The sequence below is a fragment of the Muscardinus avellanarius genome (assembly GCF_963383645.1).
Source record: "Muscardinus avellanarius genome assembly, chromosome: 4".
NCBI lineage: Eukaryota > Metazoa > Chordata > Mammalia > Rodentia > Gliridae > Muscardinus > Muscardinus avellanarius.
In genome coordinates, this window is record NC_137789.1 from 12,214,071 (window position 1) to 12,242,044 (window position 27,974).

Here is a 27,974-nt window from a genome sequence, read left to right on the forward strand (position 1 = left end):
GCAGTGACAGTGCTGCCTGGCCTGCCGCCGCACACAGCTCCCGGGATGGGATTGGGTCAGTCAGCGAACAGGACGGACCAGGGTCCTTCTCCCTTTCAGAAGCTTGCCTTCTGGTAAGGAGAGAAGCCCTATGTCAGCAATGTCAGCAAACAGATAAACAAGAGCCTTTCTTCTTTACGGTAAACATGTTTAAAGAGAGAAAGAAAAAAAATCAAAGCTGAATATATGTTGATAGAGACAGAAAAATCTCCGAAAGGCATCTCTAGTGGTGAGATTATAGTGGCTCTGTGTACATCTGTCAGCGTCAAAGCAGCAGGAAGAAACATTTTTATCATAGCTTTTTTTTTTTTTTTTTTGGGTGCTAGGGATTTGAACACAGGTATGTTCTGCCTTCTAGCTGTACCCCCACTCCTATTTTATTTTTTCTCTTGAAACAGGGACTCATTAAATCTCTGAAGCCCTCGCTAAGTTGCTGAGGCTGACCACAAACCTGTGATTCTCCTGTCTCAGCCTCCCAAGTACTGGGGTTACAAATGTGTGCCATCAACACCCATCTTAAAGCCAATATTAATTACAATCATTTGCTTAAACAAGTTCCTTTTGCATAATGAAAGGGTAGACCTCAGCTTCTCTCTGATTTGTTCCAAATTTTGTGCTTAAGGTTGAGGTACGTACTTGCAAAAGAAATACCACTTTTGTGAAGAAAGCAATTGAAAGAGAAGTTTATTTAGAAAGCAAACATTTACCATTCCTAATATCATTTCTGAAGTGGTTTTTTAATGTGCTTTTTGCTTTTAATCAGATGGAAAAAGAAGAACATTTAAAACATACTCTTCAACTCCCTGTAGACTTAAATCATATAAAGGACTTACATTAATTCAATTTTATCATTATAGGAAAGGAAGTCATTCTAAGTTGACTAAATAGGAACCGAATAATCAGTAGAAATTTAGTAAAATAAATGGGAAATAATTTCATAGCAGATTTGAAAGTCTTTTTTAAAAAGCTGTTGAAGCTGAAAAAGGTGATAACAGGAAATTTGTCATCCATATATTATCAGGTATATCGACTGCCTTTATAATTGTCTACAGAGACCCCTGTTTCACATCAGTTAGCAAAACTTGCTCATGCTGTGGAAAAGATTTCTGAAAGCCGGGCGTGGTGGCGCACGCTTGTAATCCCTGTGCTTGGGAGGCTGAGACAGGAGGATCGCACAGGTTCGAAGCCAGCCTCAGCTACTGAGTGAGGCTCTCAGCAACTTAGTGAGACCCTGTTTCCAAATAAAATATAAAATAGGTCTGGGAGTATAGCCTGGAGGTAGAAAGCCTCTGGGTTCCACCCCCAGTACCACCAAAAAAAAAAAAAAGATTTCTGAAAGAATTAGAAAATAAAAACACAAGAAAATTATACAGTTCTATGACTGTGAAGCCATGGAACCCATTTCTGTCACAGAGCAGTACTCTGAGATATTTAGAAGAAGGATTTTCTCTTCGTTGAGATTTCTAGCAAAGGAAATTTTATTTTGTCCCTCACTGAATATTTGTTCAAAGTTTCCTGTTCTTGAACTTGGCAGCTTCCGGGCTGACTTCTCTCTGTATCTTTATAATGGCACTGAGGTAGTTGTAGTCATTTGCCATTTAAAGCAGTCTCCTCTTGAGTCGTCCCCTCCCCCAACCCAGGAAGTAAGTCAGAAAATTCTGAATTTTTAATATGTAATGGTTTGCTCTCTTGGTTTTTTGATGAGCCTACAAGAATGTGTAGGTAACCACTAATAAATTCTTAATTCTTGGGATTTTTCATCAGGGCAGCTACTGTCTTTCTCTCTCTCTCTCTCTCTCTCTCTCTCTCTCTCTCTCTCTCTCACACACACACACACACACACACACACACACACACACACACACACACACACGTCTAACCACACTGTGACATTTAAAGGTTACCGTGTATGGTCAGTACATGACTTTAGAGGGACTTTTTCCTTGGAACAACCCTCACACTCAACAGTAACCACAGATTTCATAATTCCTTTGTTGTTTTGTAATGCAGTTTTCAGTTCAAGGTAGTAATAACAATGATTTTTTTCTCCATTTCACAAAGGATTTGAAGCTTAATGAAAACCATAATTTAGGACTGAGTTAAAAAGCCTTTGTAGTTGCTGTCTTTTTGTACTTCAGATTCTGACTTTTTGAGTAAACAATTCATGACATGCTAACAGTTTCTGAAATGCACAAAGGCTCCTCTCACACTGTCCCTTTGCCCAGTTTCCATCCTCAGAAATAACTGGTGTGAGCAGAGGACACGTGTTCTTTCAAGAAGAGTGTGAGCAAAGACAGTTTCCCCTGTTGTAATGCAAATCCTTGCATACTGTTTTACACCTCGCTTTTTACCACAGGGGCATTCCACTGCCAAGCCACACTCCCAGCCTTTTTAATTTTTATTTTGAAGCAGGGTTTCACTGAACTGCTGAAAACCTGCAGTCCTCCTGTCTCAGCCTCCCATGCACTGGGACCACAGATGTGTGCCACAGCACCACATTTATGGCTGTTGGTTTTTTTTTTTTTTTTTTTTTTTGGAGGGGGTGGTACTGGAGGTGGAACCCTGGGGCTTTCTACTTCCGGGCTATACTCCCAGACCTATTTTATATTTTACTTGGAAACAGGGTCTCACTAAGTTGCTGAGAACCTCACTCAGTAGCTGAGGCTGGCTTTGAACCTGTGCGATCCTCCTGTCTCAGCCTTCCAAGCGTGGGGATTACAAGCATGCGCCACTACACCTGGCATGGCTCTTGTTTTAGAATTTCCATAGTTGATTTGCCAGTCCCTACGGGGAGGTACTCCACTCTCTGTCAGTGTGAACAGCTCTATAGAGGAGAACCACGCACACGCATGGTACTGTGTTTCATGCCTTCTGCACGTCCTTGGCACCGCCGCTGTGCCAGGCAGTTGGTTCTGGCTCTGGGCGTAGGACAGCGGACACCCAGCCACCCTCTCAGGAGTTTGCCTGCAAAATGAGGAGGTGCAGCAGATGAGGGAGCGAGTGTGTCCACGCATGGTTGGGGTGGTCCGTGCTTTGAAGAATGCTACTGTGAGGGTTTTCATGAATAGGAAAGGTAGGTGCTGGCCAGAGGGGGGAGGAGCAGAGCAGGCCCCAGCTTTGCTCACCCCCCAGCCACAACAGCACCCCAGCTCTTCAGGATAGGCCATGCTGGGCTTGTCCCCAGGACTGGCATTGAGCACTCTGAGCAGATTACTGCAGCTGGCCATCCAGGGAAGTCTGTGTGAGTCCACTAAATCTGTGTTTCTTCCCTCTCACACGCAGGGCCAGTCTTTTTCAACTTTTTTTTAACATCATTACCTGGGACTTTCCTCCTCTCCCCTTAAGAGGCTTTTTGAGCAATTTCCTCTCTCATTGCTTCCCCCATGAAATCCTAATGGATACTGTCTGTATCTGTGTAGATAGCATGGTCATTTGGAGGGCCACACTTGTAAAATCTAAGTGGCTTCTGCTTCGCTTCTGAAAACCCAGTGTTTTCTACAGAGCACGTGGACTCAGCCTGCAGTCCTCTGGCCTGCCAGCTGTCTGGGCAGTGGCAAAAATCGCACAGACAGAATTATCTTGGTAAAAATTTCTTTGCCTTTACACCGTGTGCGGTAGCACACACTTGTAATCCCAGCTTTCGAGAGGTGGAGACCGGACGATCACAGTTTGCGGACAGCCTCAGCTACTTAGTGAGGCCCTTCACAACTCAGTGAGACCCTATTTCAAAAATAAAGAATAGCTGGGCGTGGTGGCGCACGCTTGTAATCCCCACACTTGGGAAGCGGAGACAGGAAGATCGCTCAGGTTCGAAGCCAGGGTCGCTGGCTAAGAGACCCTGTTTCCAAATTTTAAAAAAGTATAAATGGGTCTGGGAGTGTAGCCCGGAGGTAGAAGGGTTTCCAGGAACCCCAGTACCACCAATAAATAAATAACTTAGGGCTGGGGGTATCGCTCAGTGGTAGAATGCCCCTGGGTTCCATCCCCACTGTTTAAAAAAAAAAGAAAAGAAAAGAAAGAAAAGAAATCTCTTTGCCTTTGAACTAGGAAAGAAATGAGTGGTGGTTTCTGCTCCAAGCCCTCTGGTGGTGTGATTGGGGTTCAGGGAGAGTAAAAGAATGACTTATGAATTGCAGGGAGCCTAGGATGAGAACAACAGAAAGTGTTTGTTAAAGAGCCAAAGGGAAGCTCTGCCGCTCCCTGTCCCTTTCGCCCCCACACTGCCTTCTTCAGGTTTAGCATCCCATACCATTTTAAAAAATGAACATGTATTCAGCACTTCAGATGTCAGGGAGCAAACTAGCACTTCCCACATGCACAACAACCGCTCACGGTAGGAAACACGACCCCGGCCTGTGGATGTCATGACTAAGGTCAGCACAGAGCCGTCAGGGCCGCAGTTGGCCTCCCTCCACCCCACTCGCCCGCAGCGTGTGGCAGCACTGACCATGTGGCCGCCACCCAGCACTAGAGAGCTGCCTGCCCAGCTCCAAGCCCGGTGTGCGGCCCGGAGCAGGCATCAGGGAATGATGGACGACTCGCAAATGAACAAGCTTACGTGTGAGTGACTGTTTCTGAGTGAGGCGCTCCCTGAGCCTCCCCACCCGCAGTCTAGATCTGCAGACCGCCGCGGTCTTGGTTAGATGCCACTGCAGCCGACTTCACCAAGATGGTAGGGGTCTCCTTCAAGACAGGCCGTCATCCATAAACTCTCTCAGTCCTTGTGCTGTTTATTCTCTCCACCTTTAACTGCCCCTGCTTTGCTTCCTCTGCTCGTCTTCTCTCCAGCTGGGCAGCAGTTACTTTTCCTCCTTCTTTGCACATTCCTTTTCATACCATCTTAAAAGGAAGGATCCCCAGGCCGCTGCCTCAGAGCACTGGAAAAACCCTACCCCCAGCCCTCGATGGCACTTTTTTCTAAAGATCTTGTCTTTGTAGTGGAGTCTGGCACTGAGGCTGGATCTGGGAACAGGGCCATCGCGGGCTTTGCCCTCAGTGAGCTTATGTTCCCATGGAGGAGACAGGACAGATAGGGTAATTCCAGATGCTAATACATGCCATAAAAGAGCACAGAAGGAAGTGGTAAAAGCCAGTTGTACAGTTCCCTCCTTACCCTGACAGAGGTGACTGAAGAAACATTTCGAGGTGGGCATGGTGGTGCATGCTTGTGCAACAGGAAGATTACGGGTTCAAGGCCTGCCTGGACAACTTAGTGAGACCCCCAACTCACAGTTGAAAAGAAAATTTAAAAGGCTGGGGTCTAGATTGGTGGTAGAAAGCTCATAGATGTATTTATTCCCCAGCACCACAAAAATAAAAGTCACATGAAGATCTCTGGTTTGGGGAAGAAGTGGTAGGGAGGCACTGAGCTGAGTGGAGGGACCACGGGTCCCTGTGCACACATGCTGTAGCGCTGACATAGCTCTGGAGCCACATAGCCCAAATGCACGTCACCACCCTGCTCACGGCGCGCTTCTGCACAAGTGACTCGCCTCCTTGCTTCAGTGCAGTGGTGATGGTTGTGCTTCCCAAGCAGAGATGGCTGTAGGGTCAGCGCCATGATGCCTGCGCAGCCCTCCTACTACTCCTGGGAAATGCTCAGTCCATGAGAGCTGGTTTTATTATTTTGTGTATACTTTGGTTTTCAACTGTCTCCCATTGTAATTTTACATCATAGTGAGATACGCAGTGTTAGGAAGGTACATGCACACACCCTTGTTGCCCTCCCCGCTGGGTCCCCTCTCCCTTACCCCACAGGTCTTTGAGATTGGATTTGGCAAGCTTGTATATATTCGTAGTTTTATTTCTGCTATGGCATTCTTCATTATTTTACCCCCTTTCTTCCCTGACCGCCCTTGGTCACTCCCCTGGAGATTCTGCTCATCTACCTCGTTGCCCTTACTGCCAGACCTCACTGTAGCGTCTGCATTTAAGAGAGAACGTACATCTACTTGCTCTTTGGGAAAAACTCGAGAATATTATGCTAAGTGATTATTCCATTCTGCTTTTCAGCTCCAGGGTCTGAGCCACAATGTGATCTTCACCTTGGATTCCTTGCTAAAAGGAGACCTAAAGGGCGTCAAAGGAGTAAGTGTCTAGGAATTTTGATTGTTTTCACTTTAACCTGAAAGGATCGATTCACTTCTTCTTGAAGATCGTGGTCGCACTTGAATTTCAAAGGTCCTCTGAGCATTCTTAGCATTAAAAAAAATGCTCTTAGAAAATTATTATTGGAAAAGAAGTGTAACTTCTATTAAAGGTATGTCAGTCAACCGGGAACAAGACTGGTCTTTTAGGAACATTTGTGAGAGCTTCGGTGGGTGGGAGAGAGGCTGGCCAGAGTGTCGGCTCGTCCGGTGTGATCACCGTGGACCAGCCTCCTGGAACTCTGGGTTGGCATGGGCAGAAACGCCCACCATTCCTCCTAGCCCTCCTTAGCCTCCTGTGTTTAATAAATGGTATAACAGGCAGGCACTCGAGTGTCTTGGGTAAAGTTTAAGATATCCTATTAAGTTTTTTTACTAATATGTGATTTCAAAATAATTTATTTTAAGCAAAAGTGATTTCATTTTCTCTTTTCCAAGGATCTCAAGAAGCCATTTGACAAAGCCTGGAAAGATTACGAGACAAAGTTGTAAGTGTTTTTTTAATTTGGTTTGAATTTTTTTTTTCTTATTGTCCTGATTTTTATAAGAAGTAACTGGGAAAAGGACAGAGTCTCAGGGAAAGGGGAAGGGAGGAGGAGGATAATGGAAATTGAGCCCAAGGGGCATCTACCTCTGAGCTATTCCCCCACTTCAGTTTTATTTTTTATTTTGAAACAGGGCTTCGCTAAGTTGTGGGGAGTCTCACTAAGTTGCTGAAGTTGGCCTCAAACCTGTGATCCTCCTGTCTCAGCCTCCCAAGTACTGGGATTACAGGTGTGTGACACCACACCCTGCCCATAATATATTCTTAACAACAACAACAACAAAAATTTAATCTGTCCTTGTAAGGGCTATGAGGTCAGGTGCACTGACCTAGTTAAAAGTGGTTACATCCGTGCTAGTCATCTAGCATAACAGACACGTTTTACTACCAATTATTTTGGCATTTATGGCCGCCAGCATTAACTATTAAGTTGTAGGCCTAAGCCTATTACAACTTTTCTTTCATTATAGTTAGCATTAAACTATGGGCCATTTACATTTCTGTATTGTTTTAACAGCTGAGATATAAAAGTAATAGCTAATGTTTATGACATCCCTTGCCTGCCAAGACCTGTACTAAGTGTATTCTACATGCATGACCCTCTGGCAGCCACCTGGCAGTGTGCAGCTTTCCTGATTACACATCGGGAAGCTGAAGCCCAGGGAGGCCAAGGGGCTCTGGAAGGCCATAAAGCTGGTAGCCGCCGTGCTGGCATTCACTCCAGGTCTGAATGGCCTGGATGACCAGAGGCTGAGCGCCACAACGTGGGCACTGGGTGAGGCTACCTGCGTGTGTGGGCAGAGACGTGAGAGACCAGAGCCGGAAGCGCTCTGCCTGTAGCCTCACTTGTCTTCACACTGCACATACCGCCGTGCCACGCTCCCTGGTTATTCTGAAGGATTTGTTATACCAGGTAATAGGGTATGGTGGAAAGAGATACAAATCTCAGCAGTAAAATTAGATACCTATAAACATAACAATGAAGACATACCTGTAGGCAGCCAGAGAGCAGAATGAAAAGAGACAGGAAGACTGAGGGCGGGTTGAGCGTGTCCCCCAGGCTGCTTTTGTACTTGCTTTATGTAATAAGCACATTCTTGGGAACTGCTACCGTCGGAATGCTTTCGTGCATGGACAGCTATAAATACATCTGAGAACCCAAAGCTTCTTAAAATGGCCACCCAATGTAAATGAGTCCTGTGGGCCGTCATTTCTGTATATAAAGTGGGTCGTGAACACTCAGGAAATATTCAGAATTAGTGAGTTGAGCGGATCCTGGCTATAGAACCATATGGAGGGAAATTTTGTTTTTATTTTTTCTGTTTGTTTAATTCCTGTCAACAGGTTAGTCTCCTAATATAGATCTCTCGAAATTTATTGAAGTAATGATAGTACAGGGAAAAAAAATTGTCTCTTTAATGTAATAGAGCTCGTTTGTTTGTAAATCACAGAAAACAAAATTAATTACAAAAATTAATTTATTACTGCCAATATAGTCGGGATAGCGGGACCTTTTGTGCAGTCCTCCATTTAGAACTCAGGAGGCAATACTGTGTAATGGTTAAGATCGCAAATCAATACCAGTTCTTTTTTACCTTAACTAGAATATTAAAGTATCCTTCAATGATCCTTACTTTAAAACCTTCCCAAGGTTTTTATGAGGGCATAACGTATGGGCACAGTTGTCAATAGTGTAGACACTCAGTAAATAATTTATCTCATGTTTTTGTTGTCTTCATTGTCGCTCTAAGGACTGAACCCAGGGTGCTTTCCCACTGAGCTATACCCCAGCTTTTTTTTTTTTTTTCTTTCTTTCTTTTTGTTTTTTATGCCAGGGTTTTGCCAAGTGGCCGAGGCAGTTCTGAAACTTATGATTCTCCTTCATCCTCACTGGTACCTGGAATTACAGGCATGTGCCACCACACCCAGATTTCTATTAGTTTTTTAATAAGCTACATTTATTTGGCCGAAATAATAAAACATCAGATAGTACTTGTATTGGTTAGGATTTATTCTGACAGCATTTTGTAAAAGCCCCAGATAACAGTGTTTTCAACATTGTAGAAGTTTATCATTGAGTAGAAAGGATCCTAGGGTGAACCAGATGCCCACATAGCACCTCTCATTGTCGGAACTGACCTCCAAAATCTAAGCTCAGTGCGTTTATGCTCCACCTAATGGTACAGAGATCACCAACAATAGGGGGCAGGGCTCAGTAGTCAGTGAGTGCGCTCACGTTCCCACCCCGTTTATCCAGTGTGGTTAATATAGTTTTTGGTTAAACCATTTGTCAGCATTTATATTATTATGAGTAGCTGGATGGTGTATTTTGATTGACTTTTCATCCTTATTGTCCAATATTTTGATTTTTTAAAAAATATTATTACCTCATTTCAGTTGCTTAGAATCCTTTATGAATTTTCTGGATTGTTCACATACTTTTCTGTTTTGCTTTATTTGTGTTGTATTTTTAAGCTACTTCAATGTTTCTTCTGTTTCAATCGACTTTTATTCTGGCCCTCATATTTTAAATTTCTAAAAGCTCTTTTGCTCAGTCGAGTTACCTGTTTTGTTTTGCTGGCTGAGGATTTAACATCTTGTGAAATCCCTCTACTTCCTATGGCCGTGGTTGCTCTCGCCCTTCCCCTCTTACTCACTTGCACATCCCGGCTTTCTGTTTAGAGGCAGTCCTCCGTCTTCTTACCCTCCAGCTGCTCATTCATATCCACGAGCAGGCCACAGAGGGACGCTCCTATGCACCTGCGGGTCATTGTCAGGAAAGCAGTGAGCCTTCTTTTGGGGTTTTAGGTTTTAGAATGCCAGGACACTCTAGTTAGGAGTAGTCCAGATGTCAGTGTCTCTGTCTTCAGGCATCTTGCAGTTCGTTCCCTCAGCCCCTGCTAGTGCTTGTGGGTGATGCATTCTGGAGACTGCACGGGAGAGGGAGGCAGAACACCCCGGGGTACCCAACAGCGCAGACATTTTTCTTTCTACTCCTTAACCCTGCTCTTTTAAACATTTGTTGAATTCTCTTGTCCCTTTTTATCATCAATTCTTGTTTGAGAGAGATTAGACCTCTTTTATGCCTTATTTTCATGTTAATGGGATCCATAGAGGAAAAATAAACACATGTGGTAGTCAAGCCACCATGGAGAGCCTGCATGCTAGCGTTATTATTAAGCTATGCCCACCCCCATATTTCTTCTCAATCCTCTGAAGCTTGAAGGCTTTGCTTTCAACCTAGATCCGTACCCAGAGAGCTGAGATTTGCTCTTATTCTGCTAAACTGTCCACCATCGCACCTGTCTGGTTGTCAAGGAAGCATGACCAAAGAATTGCTCAGGCTGGACATGGTGGCTCAGCTCACATCTATAATCCCAGTACTCCAAGGTTGAGACAGAAGGGTCAAACCAGCCTTAGAACTTTAGCTAGACTCTCAGCAACCTAGTGAGACTGTTTCAAATGAAAAATAGAATAGGGCTGTGGATGTAACTTGGAGGCAAAATGCCTCTGAGTTCAATCCCTAGTGCCACAATAAACCAATTTAAAAAAAAAAAGAGCTGCAAGCATAGCTTGGAGATAAATGTCCCTGAGTTAAATAAATGCCCCAGTAAAACACACACACACCAGCATTAAATATAACATTAGTAAATTATAATGAATCCAAACCACATTTGCAGCAGATTTTTTGTTGGTTGACAGACTGACTTTTCTAAATTTACATATAGACAAGGATGTTGGCTTTTTATGGTATTTTGTTCCCCATACTACTACCACTACAACTTAAAAACTTGAAGGTTAAATTAGTCTTGCATTCACAATTGGAAAGTAAAGACAGTTTGTGAAATTTCAAGCTTAATTCAAGTTAAATGGATTTTTGGAAAGAGCCCTGTGATCATTGTAAGATGACCAAAATATCTGTCTCAGCCGGGCACTAGACTCAAGCACTCTAGGAGTAATGCAGCCTTTGTTCCTTATCTCTGGTACACCCCCTTGCCCTTCCCTCCTCACAAAGAAAGTATTTCCATAGGATTCCAAATGATACATTGAGATTTCTCCCAGTTCTTATTTTGTACAATCTAATGCCAAGTGGTTAAATGATTAAAATGCATGATTAGAAAGTGAAAATAGTGCTGGGCATGGTTGTGCACACTTGTAATCCCAGCATTCAAACTGGAGGATCACGGTTCGAGGACAGTCTCAGCTACTTAGGAAGGCCCTTTACAACTCAGTGAGACCTGGTTTCAAAATAAAGAATAAAAAACAGTGCTAGGGGTATAGCTCAGAGGTAGAATGTCCCTGGGTTCCATCCCCAGTACCGCAAAAAAACAAACAAACAAACAAACAAAAAATAGCATGAGTTTAGAGCCCATCAGAAATACTTTTGACTAATTTTTATGAATACCCACAAAGATCCATTGTACACTTTCACTGTGTGGAAGTAATTCTAAGTCTCATAATCTACCAATAATCAAGAAAAGCCACAGATCTCCAACTTTCTGCTTTTTTATCATAAAGTACTTTACTTTAGGAAAGGTAAACCATCAACATTTTCCCATGCCAACCAAATATAAGAGAATTTTTAAGGATCCATCATCTGGAAGATCAAAGTTAAAATGTAAGAAATTGCCTGGATGAAACTCCATACAATGTATTCTCTTTGAATTTAGGTTTTTACTGATGAACCACTGTCAAATTAAGAATTCTTGCCTGTTAAACTTTAGTAGTTAAGAAATACTTTTTATTGAAGAAAAGACATCAGTGTGGTTTGTTTAAAGATTTTCTTTTGGTACAGAGTGCCGCTCAGTAATAGAGCACTCATGGTAGAGCATTCGTGAGCCCCTTGGTTCTATCAGAACTACCGCTGATATACACCCCAAACCAAAGATTTTTTCCAGCAGAAAGTACAGAGAGTTCCCGTGGATTCTCTGCCTCACACATATATTGTCATGACCCCTATCAGAGCAATACATTGCTAAGCCTACATTGACACATCTTTGTCACCTGGGGTCCATACTTAACCTTGGTGCTCACTTCAATAACATCTGCTTTCATTACAGTACAAAGATCGAGAAAGAGAAGAGAGAGCATGCAAAACAACACGGAATGATCCGCACCGAAATCACAGGAGCTGAGATCGCAGAGGAAATGGAAAAGGAGAGGCGGCTCTTCCAGCTGCAGATGTGTGAGGTAGGAGGGTCTTGTCCACCACGGGCCCGGAGCTTTCCTAAGGGTAGTGTGCTCTAGTCAGCAGGCTTTCTGCTAAAAGGCGGGGCTGCGTTTGATTACTAGAAGAGAGAACTGTTTCCTAAGAATTTTAATCTCTATTTTTCTCCAAGCCTTTTGAGACCCTCCATTGCACTGTTGCCTCATATTTTGAACCGTGGTCCTCTGGGGCTCTTTAAACCCAAACAGGATCCTTTGGTGAGAACCTCACTATTGCTTGTGATTGATTGTGGGGGATAAATTTTGATGAGAGGTTAACACTGGTGAATAGTCAAAGTTTAGAGCATGATTTATTTTCCCACTGTTGGTCCAGTTGGAATGAAATTTAAACAAAGTAGTTGTTAAAGTCTTGAGTTCACAAGCATGCTGCCTTGAATGGTGGTTCTCAAACCTACCAGACACCAGCACTTCTTGACCCTAGAGAGTTGTTCTAACCTGTTCCGCTGCTGCTGAGCAACTGTGGGACTTTTACAGTTTTCAGAAAATGGAGAATTTTGTCTTTTTCTTAACTTTTTCTCTCCTAAATTTTTTTTTAGTCTTTTGTTTTGTTTTGTTTTTGAAACGGGCTCACTGAGTTGCAAAGGGCCTTGCTAAGTAGCTTAGGCTGTCCACAAACTGTGATCCTCCTGTCTCAGCCTCCCAAATGCTGGGGTTACAAGTGTTTGTCCCCATGCCCAGCCCTTATTTTTTTATTTTGAAATCAAGTTTCACTGAGTTGCTGAGGCTGGCATCAAACCTGTGACTCTCCTGCCTTAGCCTTCTAAATATTGGGATTATAGGCATGCGCCACCATGTCTGGCTTTTTTCCTTCTTTCTTTTTTTTTTTTTTATTTTTTCTTCTCCCTTATGAACCTTTGACTTCCTGAACTGTGTGCTCTTGAAATTTTTTACATAATAAGTGAGCAAGTAATGTTAATAGAAAATCTTGGCCTTTAATGAAAACTAAAAACCAGTGTTTCATTAACTGCATAAATTAATTATAAGTTATTTTTATTTTATTTTATTTTTGGTACTGATGACTGAACCCAGGGGCATCACACACACACACACACACACACACACACCTGCCTTTTATACTTTTCTTTTTTAAACAGGATCTTGCTTGGTTGCTGAGGGTCACCCAGAATTGCTGAGGTTGGTATTAAACCTGTGATCCTCCTATCTTATCCTCCAAGCACTGGGAATATGGTACACCACCAACGCCCAGCTTATTCTTTCATTTTTAAGTATTAGAAATTCTGTTTAATTCACCTCATTGATTTAAAAAGTTTTTAATATCTTATGGACATGTCTTTCTATTTTATTATTTATTTATTTATTTATTTATTTATTTATTTATTTATTTGCCAGTCCTAGAGATTGAACCATGCACATTCTAGGAGGCACTCCAGCCCTTTTTTTTTTAAATTACTAATTTTTATTTTGAGACGGAGTCTTGTTGAATGGCCCGGGCGGGCCTTGAAGTATGGCCATCTCCTGCCCCAGCTCCCCCAAGTAGCTGGGATTGCAAGTGTGTGCCACTGTGCCTGGCTTACGACCCATTTCTTGAGGAGAACACTATTATATTTGTTTTTTAAACAGAACAATCCATTTCTCAGGACTGCATGGACTTCAAGCTTGAGATCCACTGCAGCAATGAGAAATATCAGTTGTTCCAGAATGTTTTGGTGTATTACATTTCTGTGTATCTAGTAAACTGATTCTAAGAATTTATAAAATGCCAACACTCTAATCTGCTTTGTACCTCCGTGACCATGCCAGGTCGGCATTCCCAGCTCAAAGCCCCCGAAGCTCAGTGACAGACGCAGGTCCATAGATGCTGCGCTGCCACCTGAATCCATGGCTCAAGAACCCGGTCTGCAGTGATCAACATAAATTCTGTTTTACTTCCACAGTATCTCATCAAAGTTAATGAAATCAAGACCAAAAAGGGTGTGGATCTGCTGCAGAATCTTATAAAGTATTATCACGCACAGTGCAAGTAAGTAACGTGTTGCGGGCGTTATTATTAGCCCAAGGAAGCCACCTTCACCTCATTGGTTGGCTTAATTCTCTATGTTTTCTTTCTTTGGTGGCTGTGTCTAATGATGTAATGACTTTACACAGCCAAGTGGATACGCAGTATATTGTCTTCCATCATCCCTGTGATACATAAATCAGTAGCTCAAAGTCGATCGGTGTGCTCACCTGACGAGCTAAGCATGCCAGCCTTTGCAGGATGGTTGTGGATGCCTGAGCCCTGCGCAAGGAGCTCTTCCCGGTGACCCCTCCTTTCTTCTTTCTTTGCCGTTTTGCCTATTATCGAACCATATACACATGGAGTTGTTTGGGGTTATTTTAACCCATTATCTAATTAAATTAAATCGATTACTTTTAGCATTAAGAATGCTTTGTATTTATACACGGATTTCTATAAAATCATTTTATACTTTGAGAAACACCCATTGCTCTACACTGACACCATTTTTGTTTGTTTACAGCGCAGGGGGGCCTTTTCATTCTGTTCATGGTTCTCTTGTACCACAGCTGCTTATTTACCTTTTTACGTTTTTGCTATTGGGATAACTTTCATGAATTTTCTGGTAGATTCTTTGTATGAAAGTGTACCAACTGTGTGTGTGTGTGTGTGTGTGTGTGTGTGTGTGTGTGTGTGTTACTAGATTGCTGAAATTATGTGTGTGTTCAAACATGAACATTGTCAGTAATGTGCTGCTTTCAAAACAAACATATCCTCCCGCTCACCCACTAGATTATCATTATGATCTGCAGAATCAAGAGCATTTACAAGTATTACCTCATTATCCTTCATCTTATAGACAGTAATAAAAGTCAGCATTTACCAAGAGCTTCTATAAGCCAGGCATACAGACCCTGCCAAAATTCTTTGCATGTGTTTTCTCATTTTATATTCATAGCAATCAAGAAAACGTAGCTCAGAAAGAATCAAGAACTTACTAAAAGTCTAACTCATTCACCTAATCTTCAATAAATGTGTCAAAATAAACATATTAAGCACAGGAAATAAAAGGAAAAGGATAAGTTGGACTTCACAATTCAAAACTTGTTTTGAAAGGATGCTGTGTTGCAGGACATGGTGGCACACACTTGTAATCCCCGCGCTTGGGAGGCAGAGACAGGAGGATCGCGCAGGTTCGAAGCCAGCCGCGCTGGCTTAAGAGACCCTGTTTCCAAATAAAAACATATAAAAATAGGTCTGGGAGTGTAGCCCGGAGGTAGAAGGGCTTCCAGGAACCCCAGTACCACCAAAAAAAAAAAAAAAAAAGAAAAGAAAAGAAAGAAAGGATGCTGTCAAGTAATTGAGAAGACAACCCACAGAATATGGGAAAATATTTGCAAATCACTTATCTGATAAGGATCCAGTTTACAGAATGTTACTAAGAACTCAACAAGACAAAAAAAAACCTCACTTTTTAAGATGTGTAAAGACTTTTGAATAGCCATTTTTCTCAGAGAGATATATGAACAGCCAAAAGCAACATGAGATGAAGCTCAGCATCATTAGTCACGAGGGGAACGCAGACCAAAATCACAGTGAGATACCAGTTCACACGCACAGCGACTATAAAGTAACACACGGAAATAGAAAGCAAAGTCTTGGAGAAGATGTGAAGAAGGTGGAACCCATGCATTACTGGTTGGAATGTAAACCGATACCGCTACTTGGAACAACAGTTTTTGCCGGACGTGGTGGCGCACGCTTGTAATCCCCGCGCTTGGGAGGCAGAGACAGGAGGATCACACCGGTTTGAAGCCAGCCTCAGCTACTTAGTGAGGCTCTCAGCAACTTAGTGAGACCCTGTTTCCAAATAAAATATAAAAAAGATCTGGGAGTATAGCCCAGAGGTAGAAAGCCTCTGGGTTCCACCCCTAGTACCACCAAAAAAAAAAAAAAAGAACAACAGTTTGGCAGTTCCCCTTTCAGAAGGGATTGATAGTCATTTCACTTTTAAATTTGTTTTGTAGTTTGGAAAATATATTAAATTGGAAATGACTTTACACTCTCTGAGCCTTTTAGCCTTTGGCCAATCATCACCTCTATCTAGGACAACTCACACGGAATCTGTGCAGTCAGGGCGACGTTCTTGTCTTCCTTGGTTTTCCTTCCCTATCACTGCTTGGGCACAATCACCTAAGAGAAAGTAACTAAGTCACAGCATCTCTCGCTAGATGCTAAGGCTCTGGTGCTTTCTCAGGAGGACACCTCCTGCCATTGATGGGGGCCGTGTTAGACACACTCCAGAACTTGCATCTGCGAGTGCATTATTGCCTCTTGCTGTAAAGGTGAAGTCCCTCTGCCCATCAGTTGGCAGCTTACATTTCTCCTGTGTCCTGTGTCAATAAAATGTGGTAATATATCTTCTAAGCTGCTTATTTAAGATGTAAAGCCAGTCTTGCCATCTCTCAGGTCAGAAAAATAATGAAGCCCATTTTGTTGGCCTGGGGCCCTCATGTATTGAAGCGCTTCTCTGTGCCTGGCGTGTTAAGTACATTATCTCCAGTGCTCACAAAAACTGCCAGGCGCATGGGATTTTCTCCACTTTCTATATAAGGACTAGTGATAATTACCTGTTATACTTTTCCGAGTTGAGTTACAGTGAGCCATCTTTTTTTTTATCTTCTTTAACTTTTTTTCTGGCTTATTATAAAGGACACAAATGACCAGCCAAATAAATGAAGAAGCACGTCCCTGTGGAGTATTAGAGCATGCCACTTGCCACTCTCCTTGCACTGACCAGAACTCTCAAAACCCCATTATTTAGGAGATTTTTATGGGAACGCCATTGTATGTCATGATTGATGATATCATTGGCCACAGATGATTACGTCAGTCCCACAATGAGACCTTTTGTAATATACTGTTTCAAAATATAAAATAGGTCTGGGAGTGTAGCCCAGAGGTAGAAGGGCTTCCAGGAACCCCAGTACCACCAAAAAAAAAAAGGTCAGGAAAGTCTATGAGAACTGGCCTTTAGAATGATCATGGACATCCTATGGTGTCAAAACACTTTTTCTATTTTTTTTTTTTTTGTTGTTGTTGTTGTTGTTAGGGACTGAACTCGGGGGCATTCTATCTCCAAGTTAGACTCCCAGTCCTTAGGTTTTATTTTGAAACAGGGTTTCACTAATTGCTGATAAGAGATGATCCTCCTGTCTCAATCCCCCAAAAACTGGGATTACAAAAGTTGTGTGCCACCATGCCCAGCTGCCAACATTCTTTAAAGCTGACATCTTTGGTGGCGCATGCTTGTAATTCCAGTACTTGGGAGGCTGAGACAGGAGAATCACAGGTTCATGTCCAGCACCAGCTACTTAGTGAGTCCAGTTTCACAATAAAGAATATAGCTTGGAGGAAGGATGCCCTTGAGTCAATCCCTAGTACTACAAAAAAAAAAAAAAAATTAACATCATTGGTGGAAAACCTTTATTAAAATAAGAGAAACACTATTTTAGGAAGTCTTACAGTAACATGGAAGAGAGAACTTTTTGGTCAGCTGTCTAACTGGCAAACACATTTAAAATTCTCTTCTGCTAATATTCAGGCTTTTATCATTACCCATAGAAATGCAAGTTAAATTTCTTTGTGCAGAATTAAAGAAGCGGGCTTCGAACCTGCGCAATCTTCCTGGCTCCGCCTCCCAAGCGCAGGGATTACAAGCGTGTGCCGCCACGCGCAGCTACTTTCCTGACATTTAATGTGCATATGAAGCTTAAAAGAAAATACAAATCCCAAGAATATACCCCCAAATTTCTTGATATTGCTTCATTCGTAGCCACTTACTGAGCATCTACATTGCATTGGGCCCACAGTGATATGGAGATGGTTGTCTTCATTTGTAGGGAGACAGGAAAACATATAGTCTGTGGAGAAATAGTCTCCTGTGAGGGTTTCTGTAAGGCAAAGGAACTTGCAAATACCAGTCTCCTGTGTGTGTGTGTATTTTATGTTTCTCTAAGTACACCACAAATGGGGCTCCTGATTGGAGTGTGCTACCTGTGATAAGAAGTCCCTTCAACTGCCAGGTATGGTGGCGCACGCTTGTAATCCCCGTGCTTGGGAGGCGGAGACAGGAGGATCGCGCTGGTTCGGAGCCAGCCTCACTGCCTTAAGAGACCCTGTTTCCAAATAAAAAAATATAAAATAGGTCTGGGAGTGTAGCCCAGAGATAGAAGGGCTTCCAGGAACCCCAGTACCACCCCCCCCAAAAAAAAAAGTCCCTTCAATTGACAGCTAAGCACATGGGTGCAGAATCAGGCTGACCTGGATCCAAATCCCATCTCCATGGGAACAACTTAAGCACCTTTCCTACTCACTCTGCTCCGTGTACCCTTCTGAGAAACAGATGAGCTCAAAGTGCTGAATTATGAGAGTCGAGGAAAATACGTTGGCTAAAGTGGAGGGCTGGGCATGTAGTAAATGCTCCACACTGTTAGCTCTTGTTATTATTCCAGTGAAATAGTGTGGCCTTTTTATGTAGGCGGTAGGATACAGCTCTTCAAATTCATTGGTACCCTTGCTTTGAAATCATGTTTCAAGTACGTGTTGGAACACAGAAATCTCCAGGGAACTCTGACCCCTCTTCCAAACACACACACACACACACACACACACACACACACACCCTGTGGTTCAGTCACATCTCTCCTAATGGTGGCTGGTTTGACTCAGAGGAGATCTCTTGAATGCAGATATGGCCCAACCGTCATGTGTGGATGGGTATGGGAACTCTGAAATCACCCTGTGGGGAGTGCAGCTGTGATTGCAGTGGTTATGGTAGCTACTCTCGGGTGTCAAATAGTAGTCATAATTTGTTGGCACATCTTTATAAAAATACCAAAATTAATTTTATGCTTATTTTGTGAAGATAAATGGAGAGAAAGTGAGTGTGTGTGTTTTCAAATTTTACAGGTAATTGTTCCTTTTTTATATTGCTTATATATTGCCAATGTTTTCTATTACAGTTTCTTTCAAGATGGCTTAAAAACAGCTGATAAATTGAAACAGTACATTGAAAAACTGGCTGCTGATTTATATAATGTAAGTTCTCTGCAATATTTGCATTTCAATTTGTGATAAACATTAGTAAATTTAAAGTAACAACAAATTATTGGTGTGTGCAAACAAGCATTCAGTTTAGCTCAGGGAAGTATGTCACCAGTGGTCCAATAGTGTCTTTGGGAGGCATAGAAGGAATAGGAGGGGAGTATATAGCCATTGGTTCTAGGTGGGTCTCTGTTCCGAATTCAGTAGCTTCATGCTTCAGTGCCCTTTGGTCAGCAATTGCAGGAAGAATATTTGACCATAATATGTTCTGTGAATATGATTATATATCTTCAAATAAGGTTTTGGACTTACAAATATTACCTTGTACAGATTGAGCATCTCTGATGCAGTAATCTGAAATCCTAAATGTTCCCAATTCTGAACTTTTGGAACACTGACCACCATGACACGAGAAGTAGAAAAAGCCAGCCTGACCTCATGTGCAAGATTGCAGGCTTCATCCTGTGTGTAGATGAAGAATGAATGCTTTTCCTGTTTAGGCTTGAACCCATCCTCAAGACGCCTCATTATATATATGCAGATATGCCAAAATTCAAAGCACTTCTGGCCCCATGCATTTCAGATAAGGAATTCTTACCTTGTGTTTTTACATAACTTTAAAAATACATAGCTATACTTTTTTTTTGGGGGGGGGGCTGTACTGGGGATTGAACCCAGGGGCATTTTACCTCGGATTTACATCCCCAGCCCTATTTTTTATTCTTTATTTTGAAACGAGATCCCACTAGGTTTCTGAGGGCCCCACTAAACAGCTGAGGCTGGCTGCAAACCTGCAATGCTCCTGTCTCACTGTCTCCCAAGTACTGCAATTACAAGTGTGTGCCATCATGCCCCGCTCATTAATAACCTTAGTTGGGTCCGATTGCAGTTAAATTCCAGGTGGCTAAAAAGAAGCAGCAGTAATTTCTTGTCCTCGCGCAACGCGGTGTAAACTTTTATGTGTCTCTTGGATTCTTGGGCCATTCATATGATTCTCTTCTGGCCCATTTGATAACATCATGGTATTTCGACTACCATGAAAAGCCAAAAGTAAATGATCTCAATATCATTTCCTAACCATGCTTAATGTCTCCCAGAGTTTTGTCTAGCCTAGATGTATTATTTAATGAGAAAGTGTGGTGCACTGTTGACTAACTCTAAAACTCACCGGAACTGTCTTAGGATCAGAAGACCATGCTTCTTATATCAAAAATAAGACCGTGTAAAAAACTTTAATAAGAAATAAACTGTTTTGAATTTTTGATGAATGGTGTATTTAGATAAATTAAATTCAACTCATAAAAGCATAAATGATAAGTAACAGAAGTAATTTTTTTTTCTTCACAGATAAAACAGACCCAGGATGAAGAAAAAAAACAGTTAACTGCACTCCGAGATTTAATAAAATCCTCTCTTCAGCTTGATCAGAAAGAAGTAGGTGGTTTATATGTTGCCAGCAGGGCTAACAGTGTAAGTGAGGCTGCTTGTAATAACAATACCCTTTGTGTTTCCTGGTCTGCAAAACAGGCACATTGATAGCTTCCTAGCAGGGTGTACCTGACTGATGCCCAGGGTAGAAACTATGTTTTAATTTCCTTTTCCTTTTTTAAAATGGTATCCCTGATCTCCAATTCTGTAATTCTAGAGTTTTGATTCAGTCCTAGAAGGAAAGGCACTACATCCATGCCTCTCCTCTTTGGACCATCTCTTTCTTAACAGCCAAAAGAGCGTGTCTCGTTTTTGCCAGGGAAATAAGGAAATACTGTGATGCGGAATCCTATACAGCTTCTCTCCGCAGTGTGCGATGCGCAGTAGACGGATGAACGTCCCGCTCCTCAGTTATAAATGCCATTTGTTCAAATGTCAATACCTATTATGTGCCAAGCACTGAACTCATTTCTAGCACAGATCAGCAGTTGGAACCAATTCGTCATGCTAAACTGGTATTACTGCTGTTCAAGATGCATTGAGAGGTGGCCTACAGCCAGAGAGGAAACGTAAAAGACTCGGAAAACTGCCTGGTACATTGATGGGTACAGACAGATTTGGGTGAGGTGGGCAGAGAAGTAAGAAATGTGGTTCTGAGGTAAAAACTCAGACCTGATTAAAGACCCTTAATGCCGAGGGGCATGGGTCTCATAATAAGGATAAACCAGGGTGAGCATCATTTGTTACCTGGGAGACAGTCACATGTGCCTGTTTGTATTACAAAAGTATTGTGGAATAAATTCAAGTGCAGTATTTAAATGTAATATTTAATGATCACATTTGGTCTGTTTTTATATTTTCAGTTTTTTATGGTATCTTACAGCACTGCCATTCTTACTTTAATTCCTAAGATTTCTTAAAGGCATTTGAGTCCAGACCAAAGATAAAGCCTGCACCAGCCACACTGGTCCTTGACAGCATCCGAGAACATTTTTTGTAATGAGTGATATAACTCTCCATTCTTCTGCTTCTCCAAATGCAGTTTTTTGTTTGGGGTTTGTTTTTTTGTTTTTTTTGTTTTTTTTTTTAATATGCACTGGGTCTTGCTAAGGTGAGAGAATCTGTGACCCTTTAGCCTTGGGTACCTACTCACTGTCGAATGGGCCAAGTGGCCAGGAAGATGTGTGTGCAGTCTTGGTCTCTGACTTTGTGTCTATGGTTTCAGACGTCATACTGTTTTAGAAGAGCTTCTAAATATCAGGACCCAAGTATATTTTAGACCAAAACACAGATATGCTGTATTTTTTAAAGATTCCTTTGCCAACTTACAGATCCTGACTAGTGCTCTCCTTGAAGGGATTTCTGTAAAAATCAGGGGGGGAAATCAGTGTATAAATCAATGGGAAAACCCAGATGGATATGGGTTAGGCAGATTTCTGTCTAGGGAGAAGATTGAGAGTTTTTATTTACTAGTATGCACTTAAGTACTTCCTATCTTTGTTTTGTCACACAAGATCGCCTCCTTTCCATGTGCAGATGCTTTCTTTGAAAGTAGTCTCTTTTAGTTTTGCATAGGAACTAATATATTCTGCTCAGGCTAGCTAAAGAACACAGTCAGGGCAGGGAGGGGCACGGACTGGAGATTGAACCCAGTTGCACTCTACTTCTTAGCTATACAGCCAGCTCTGTTTTACTTTCCAAACAGGGTCTCACTAAGGTTGCTGAGAGTCACACTGAGTTGCTGAGGCTGGTCTCAAACCAGTGATCCTTCTGTCTCGGCCTCCCGACTACTAGGATTACAGGAGTATGCCGCCACACCCGGCTGGAGCAAAGTCTTTTATAAACAGAAGGAGTATGAACATGATACACTGCACATGATTTGATTTATTTTTATTTCATCCTAAATTAATAGATAAGTTTTCATTAGCACCATATTCAGAGTATTTTATAAGCAAAATTGATCTTCCACAATATACTTGTCCCTTTATGGTGCTCTTTATTATATCTCACTGCAAAATATATTTAGACACTAACGATTTTTTTTTTTTTCTTTTTGGTGGTACTGGGGTTCCTAGAAGCCCTTTTACCTCCGGGCTACACTCCCAGACCTATTTTATATTTTTGAAACAGGGTCTCTTACGCCAGCGCGGCTGGCTTCGATCCTGCGCGATCCTCCTGTCTCCGCCTCCCAAGCGCAGGGATTACAAGCATGCGCCACCACGCCCGGCGTTAGACGCTAACGATTTTAATGACTTAGATTAGTTGTAAGAGTAGAATATTCACAAAGAATTTTAGTCACAATGCTACATTTTGAGAAGAGTATAATCGAGAATATTACCTGAGAAATCCTTTAACCTATGTACTGCCACCAGGTTCTAACTAACATGGCCATTAAAGGAAGCTCCACAAATTTTAAGCTTTGGAAGTTTTTAAAGTTGTGAATAGGATCCTGGATTTTTGGAAGCCTCATTTGTTTTCTTGTCAAAATCAAATTAAGTTTTTATTGTCTTTCAGCAGATGTTACTTTTTTCCCCCTTGCTACTGAGGACTGAATCCCAGGGTTGTTCTGTCTCTGAGCTATATCTTAAGCCCTTTTTTTTTTTAAACTGGATCTTGCTATGTTACTGAAATTGCCCTGTAACTTGTGATACTCCTGTCTCAAGCCTCATAAGTACTGGGATTACAGGCATGCACCACTGCTCCCAGCTTCTCCATAAGTCTCTTTAGGACAGTAAATACTCTGTTGTCAGTAGTGATGCCTGTGAGTCAGATTCAGGTTAGACCGAATAATTCCAGAAGGTTCAGCTTCTTTGTTGTTTGAGTCACTGATGGACTTGGAGTTTCCTATCACAATGTGATCTGCAAGCCGGGTGGATTTTGCATTGCTCTTCTCTGTCCCCTTTGCAATATCTGGCACATTGTCAGGTACCCACAAACTACTCAGTAAATGTTTAGTGAGATAAAACAGAAGGAACCTTGGCCCACTCATCTATGTGTTACATTAGAAAATTGAAGTTGTAGAGGTTTGCTTTTACACTGAATATAAATACATAGGGAACCCCATTAATTTTCATGCGATTTCACAGAAAGCTCCATGGGTTTTACTCTTCCCTGCCCCTTGTTTTGTTCCATGCCCCAGTTTCCTACCACTCAATCTAATTTTTTATTTTTTATTTTTTTTATTTTTTTTACGGTACTGGGGTTGGAACCCGGGGCATTGTAACTCTGAGCGACACCCTCAGGCCTATTTTTTACTCTTTATTTTGAAACAGGGTCTCACAGAGTAGCAAAGGGCACTAAGCAGCTGAGGCTGGCTTCGAACCCGCGCAGTCCTCCTGTTTCAGCCTCTCAAATGCTGGGATTACAAGCATATGCCACTACGCTGGCTATTGAAATGAAGTTTCATTTTTCTTTATTAGAGTTATGGACACACTGGTGCCTCTCACAAAAATAAAACTCTCTTGCAGCTGTTGTTTCTGGAAACTGTAACTGAAGGCACCAGGAAAGCCATCTCATATTTACTCCAACCCCTCAGTCCTATCTCCATCCAGAAAGCATAAAATGAATTATCAGGGAAGATTTAATATCGTCCCCTAAGACTCCGACCCGCAGGGACTTAGAGAATGACACAGACACCTCTTCAGCTGAAATATGAATTCTTCTTTAATGGATCCTTAATCCTTCTTTTAATATGTCTCAATATATCTCAATATGTCCGACAATGTGTACAGCAAGCACAATATATATCAGCATCATAATCCCTCCCTCTATTCCCTACCAACCCCAAGCTTCCCACAGCTAGGGCATGCACATTTCTGACTCTCTCATAGGCAGGCTGGTGGTAGCACGAGGTGCTGCGTCACTGATCATTCTGCAGGCACGTAACATGGCACACTGCGCATGCTCAAGGAGACGTCCATCTTGTGAGTCTCATGACTTGGCTGCAAGCCTAGGCGCCATCTTGAGTCCACGCTGGCAATAAGCCTGGGTGCCATCTCGGTCCAGCCGAGTGGGCCCCGACAAGTTAATTCGCCAAATTACTGCGTGGATTAAAGCTGAGGACCCTGTTGAAGAGGAAACATTTAGGGAACTTTTGCAAGAGACTCCTAAATCTCAGGCCCTGCCTACCCATTCCCATGCAGTTCCCACACAATTAAAAATTTCCAGCCAGGCGTGGTGGCGCACGCTTGTAATCCCAACATGTGGGAGGCTGAGACAGGAGGATCGCGGTTCGCGGACAGCCTCAGCTACTTAGTGAGGCCCTCCGCAACTTAGTGAGACACTGTTTCAAAATAAAAATACAAAATAGGGCAGGGGGTATAGCTCAGAGGTCAAATGCCCCTGGGTTTCATCCCCAGACCCACACACACACACACACAAAAAAAAAAATCCAACCACATAGAGTCTAGACTGTTTTAGAGAAATGAAATGCTCCGATTAAGAAAGTGACTGGAGTTTGCAAACTCTTTCTTTTGAGTCAGCCTACCCAGTAGAGTGCATAGTGAGCTCTCAGTTATCTGCATGGGAGAGCAAGACAGGGCACTCAGGGTGTGCACATTCCTCTCAAAGTCAGGCTTGCGTCGATTCGGGGTCCTCAGCCCCCTCAGCCTTAGCTTTTACTAGATCTTGGGTTGTGTTTTTGAACACAGAATTCAAAACATGGAGCGTGTTAAGAGACACAGTGTCCTAGACATATTTCCTTCAATTATGACTAATATTGATTTGCATCACTAAGCATATACTGTTTGCCCCAAAAGGATCCTGAGTGCCTGAATGAAGCCATCCTGGCCCTAGGGTGCACTCTGTGCGACCATCAATAAATAACCAGTAGCTAGCTTAGCTTCCTCCCCCAACGCCTTCATTTCAGGTGTTGTTTTTGTTTTTTTTTTATGAACTGAATATTTGTTATCTTTACTTGGAAAAACAAACAAGGAGAACTTCTGCAGTCTGCAACTCTTATTAGATTTCCCAAGTAATTGATGTGGGTTTCACGAGGTATTGATTCCTGTACACACACTTTAGGTTTCACAGCCATTTTATATGGGTGAACTGTGTGCCTCCTGTCTTACACTCAGCTGTTTCTGTTATCACTCAGCATGACCTGAAATAAAAGCTGATCGGTATAAAACTTTCTTTTGTCCCCTCACCCAAAGTCTATCATAATTCTAAAGGTACATATAAAGCTGGGCATGATGGCACTTGTAATCTCAGTATTTGGGAGGCTGAGACAGGAGGATAGCAGGTTTGCGGCCAGCCTCAGCTACTTTGGCCCTCCGTAAATTACTGAGACTCTGTTTCATAATAAAGAATAAAAAATATGGCTGGGGGTAGAAATCAGGAGTAGAATGCCCCTGTATTCAAACCCTGGTACTACAATAAATACATAAAAAATAAAGGTGCATATCTGTTTGGGGTAATATCTTTATAATAATGTTTTCTGTGAATTACATGAAGTACTTAAATTGTGAGTGACAACGTTTTCAACAAAATTAACTATTTTCCCATGTTCTGCCTTTTCTCTCTGTTGCTTTTGCCTTTCCTGATCGAAGTCTAGGAGAGTAAGTCAATCCTTCTTGTGCGACCGTGTTGTCCTTCCTACATGTCAAGGGCCCATTTCTCATGCCGTGTTCAACAGCGTTCGCTTGTTCGCCTCGCGTTCCCGGGGTGCTGTGGCTGTGACTGGCCGCACGGCCCTCGGAGGCTGCGGTGAGCACCTGCGCGGTGCCACTGTGAGGTTGGGCTCGCTTGCGCCCGTCATCCTCTTCACCCATCACACTTCTCGCTGCCACAGGCTTGTCTTTTAATGGGAAGTATGGTCATAGTTGCATTTTACAGAACACTGCACGTTGAGGATTCCTTATCTGAAATACTAGGGACCAAAAGTATTTCAGATTTCAGAGTTTTTCAGGTTTGGGAATATTTTCAAACACTTTACCAATGGAGCATCCCTAATGTGAAAATTCCATAATTGCAGATACCTCACCTAGTAGGCTCCCCTTTTATCGCAGCATAGTAACAAACTGTGGGAGTGGGGGAAGGTGCGCCTCAGGGGATGCCTTTGGGTTTCCTGGACTCTGTTTTGTGGTCCACTTCACTCTTCCCGTGGCTTCCTGTGCTTGCCTCTGCTGCTAGTGTAAACTTGTTTGAGTCATATAGTAGTCTACCAGTGCCTTGTGTGTGTTTGAACTCACTTCAAAACACAGCTGCACTCCAAGCTAAAAATAGCAAACCCCAAGCCCCAGCTCTGCCTCAGACTTGCTCTGTGACTCTGGCAAATGTGTACCTGTCCTGTTTCTTCCTTTAAAGTGAAGGGCCTGACGGCTCTCGGAGCTCCATAATTCTCTTAGACCAACGGGCAAAGGCTCTGTGGCAGAATAGTCGGGGTTTGGGACTTGTCTCCAGCTTGTGCTTAATCTGTGCTCTGTTTTCCAGGATTCTCAAAGCCGGCAAGGAGGGTACAGCATGCATCAGCTCCAGGGCAACAAGGAGTACGGCAGCGAGAAGAAGGGGTACCTGCTCAAGAAGAGCGACGGGTAGGTCTGCGTCCAGCCGAGCCCAGTGTGGACTTAGCACGCGCACTCGTTGCTGTTGGCCGACCTCGGCACTGACTTGGCCTGAGCCCGTGCGTACTTGCCCCCGTCCCTCTCTTTTCCTGGTCTCTTCTTCCTTCACATGCTGCTTTCCTGCACATGTGCCAAGCACTCCAGTATCTGAGACAATCTGCTGGGTACTGAGAGGTAAAACGTAAGCGAGATGTGGCTTTTACTCTCACCTGCCCACAGTCGCCAAGAAATAAAGGAGCCGGGCGTGGCGCTACATCCCTGTAATCCCAGTACTTGGGAGGCTGAGACAGGAGGACCCAGGTTTGCAGCTATTTAGTGAGAATATTATGGTAAGTGAGATTAGCCAGTCACAGAAAGTGAAGGGAGGCGGAGACAGGAGGATCACGCAGGTTCGAAGCCAGCCACGCTGGCTTAAGAGACCCTGTTTTCAATTTAAAAAGTATAAAAATAGGTCTGGGAGTGTAGCCCGGAGGTAGAAGGGTTTCCAGGAACCCCAGTACTACCAAAAAAAGAAGAAAGTAAAGGATCATATGTTTTCTCTCATATGAGGAAGCAAGGGAGCAATAGTGATACAAGTGGGGAGTGTAGATAGTAGAGAAGAAACTCCAGTGGAGACAAGGGGGTGGAGGTGGTCTAGGGGAAGGAGGCAGAGGGAGAGGGAGGATCAGTGAAGGAATCGCTTCCATTGACATTGTGTACCTCTGCGAATACCAGTGCTGATTCCAGTACCCTGTATGGGGAAGGAGGAAGTGGGGAGGCAGCCAGGGGAAGCCTGCCAAGTGCCGCCTGCATTTATTTCTTCATTACTGAGAACTCCATTATGATGTGAGACTATAATGCACCAATAAAAGTATAAAAATTAAAATTAATTTTAGATCTGGGGCCGGGCGTGGTGGCGCACGCTTGTAATCCCATGCTTGGGAAGCAGAGACAGGAGGATCGCGCAGGTTCGAGGCCAGCCGCAC

At 42.8% G+C, this 27,974-nt stretch overlaps 1 protein-coding gene across 4 annotated transcripts in view; it reads left to right on the plus strand.

The window, feature by feature from the left end:
* The window catches only part of ASAP1 (ArfGAP with SH3 domain, ankyrin repeat and PH domain 1), a gene marked incomplete at both ends in the record, with an annotated part of 307,685 nt that overhangs the window by 204,074 nt on the left and 75,637 nt on the right, over positions 1 to 27,974 (plus strand). For 2 of the 4 annotated variants that reach the window (XM_080694994.1, XM_080694996.1), the window contains 7 exons: positions 6,052 to 6,126; positions 6,624 to 6,673; positions 11,790 to 11,919; positions 13,851 to 13,936; positions 18,937 to 19,012; positions 20,366 to 20,488; positions 26,879 to 26,979. In XM_080694994.1, the coding sequence (XP_080551120.1) occupies positions 6,052 to 6,126; positions 6,624 to 6,673; positions 11,790 to 11,919; positions 13,851 to 13,936; positions 18,937 to 19,012; positions 20,366 to 20,488; positions 26,879 to 26,979 (641 nt within the window). The remainder of the gene's footprint in view (positions 1 to 6,051; positions 6,127 to 6,623; positions 6,674 to 11,789; positions 11,920 to 13,850; positions 13,937 to 18,936; positions 19,013 to 20,365; positions 20,489 to 26,878; positions 26,980 to 27,974) is intronic. The other 2 variants (XM_080694995.1, XM_080694997.1) reach the window with 1 other exon arrangement.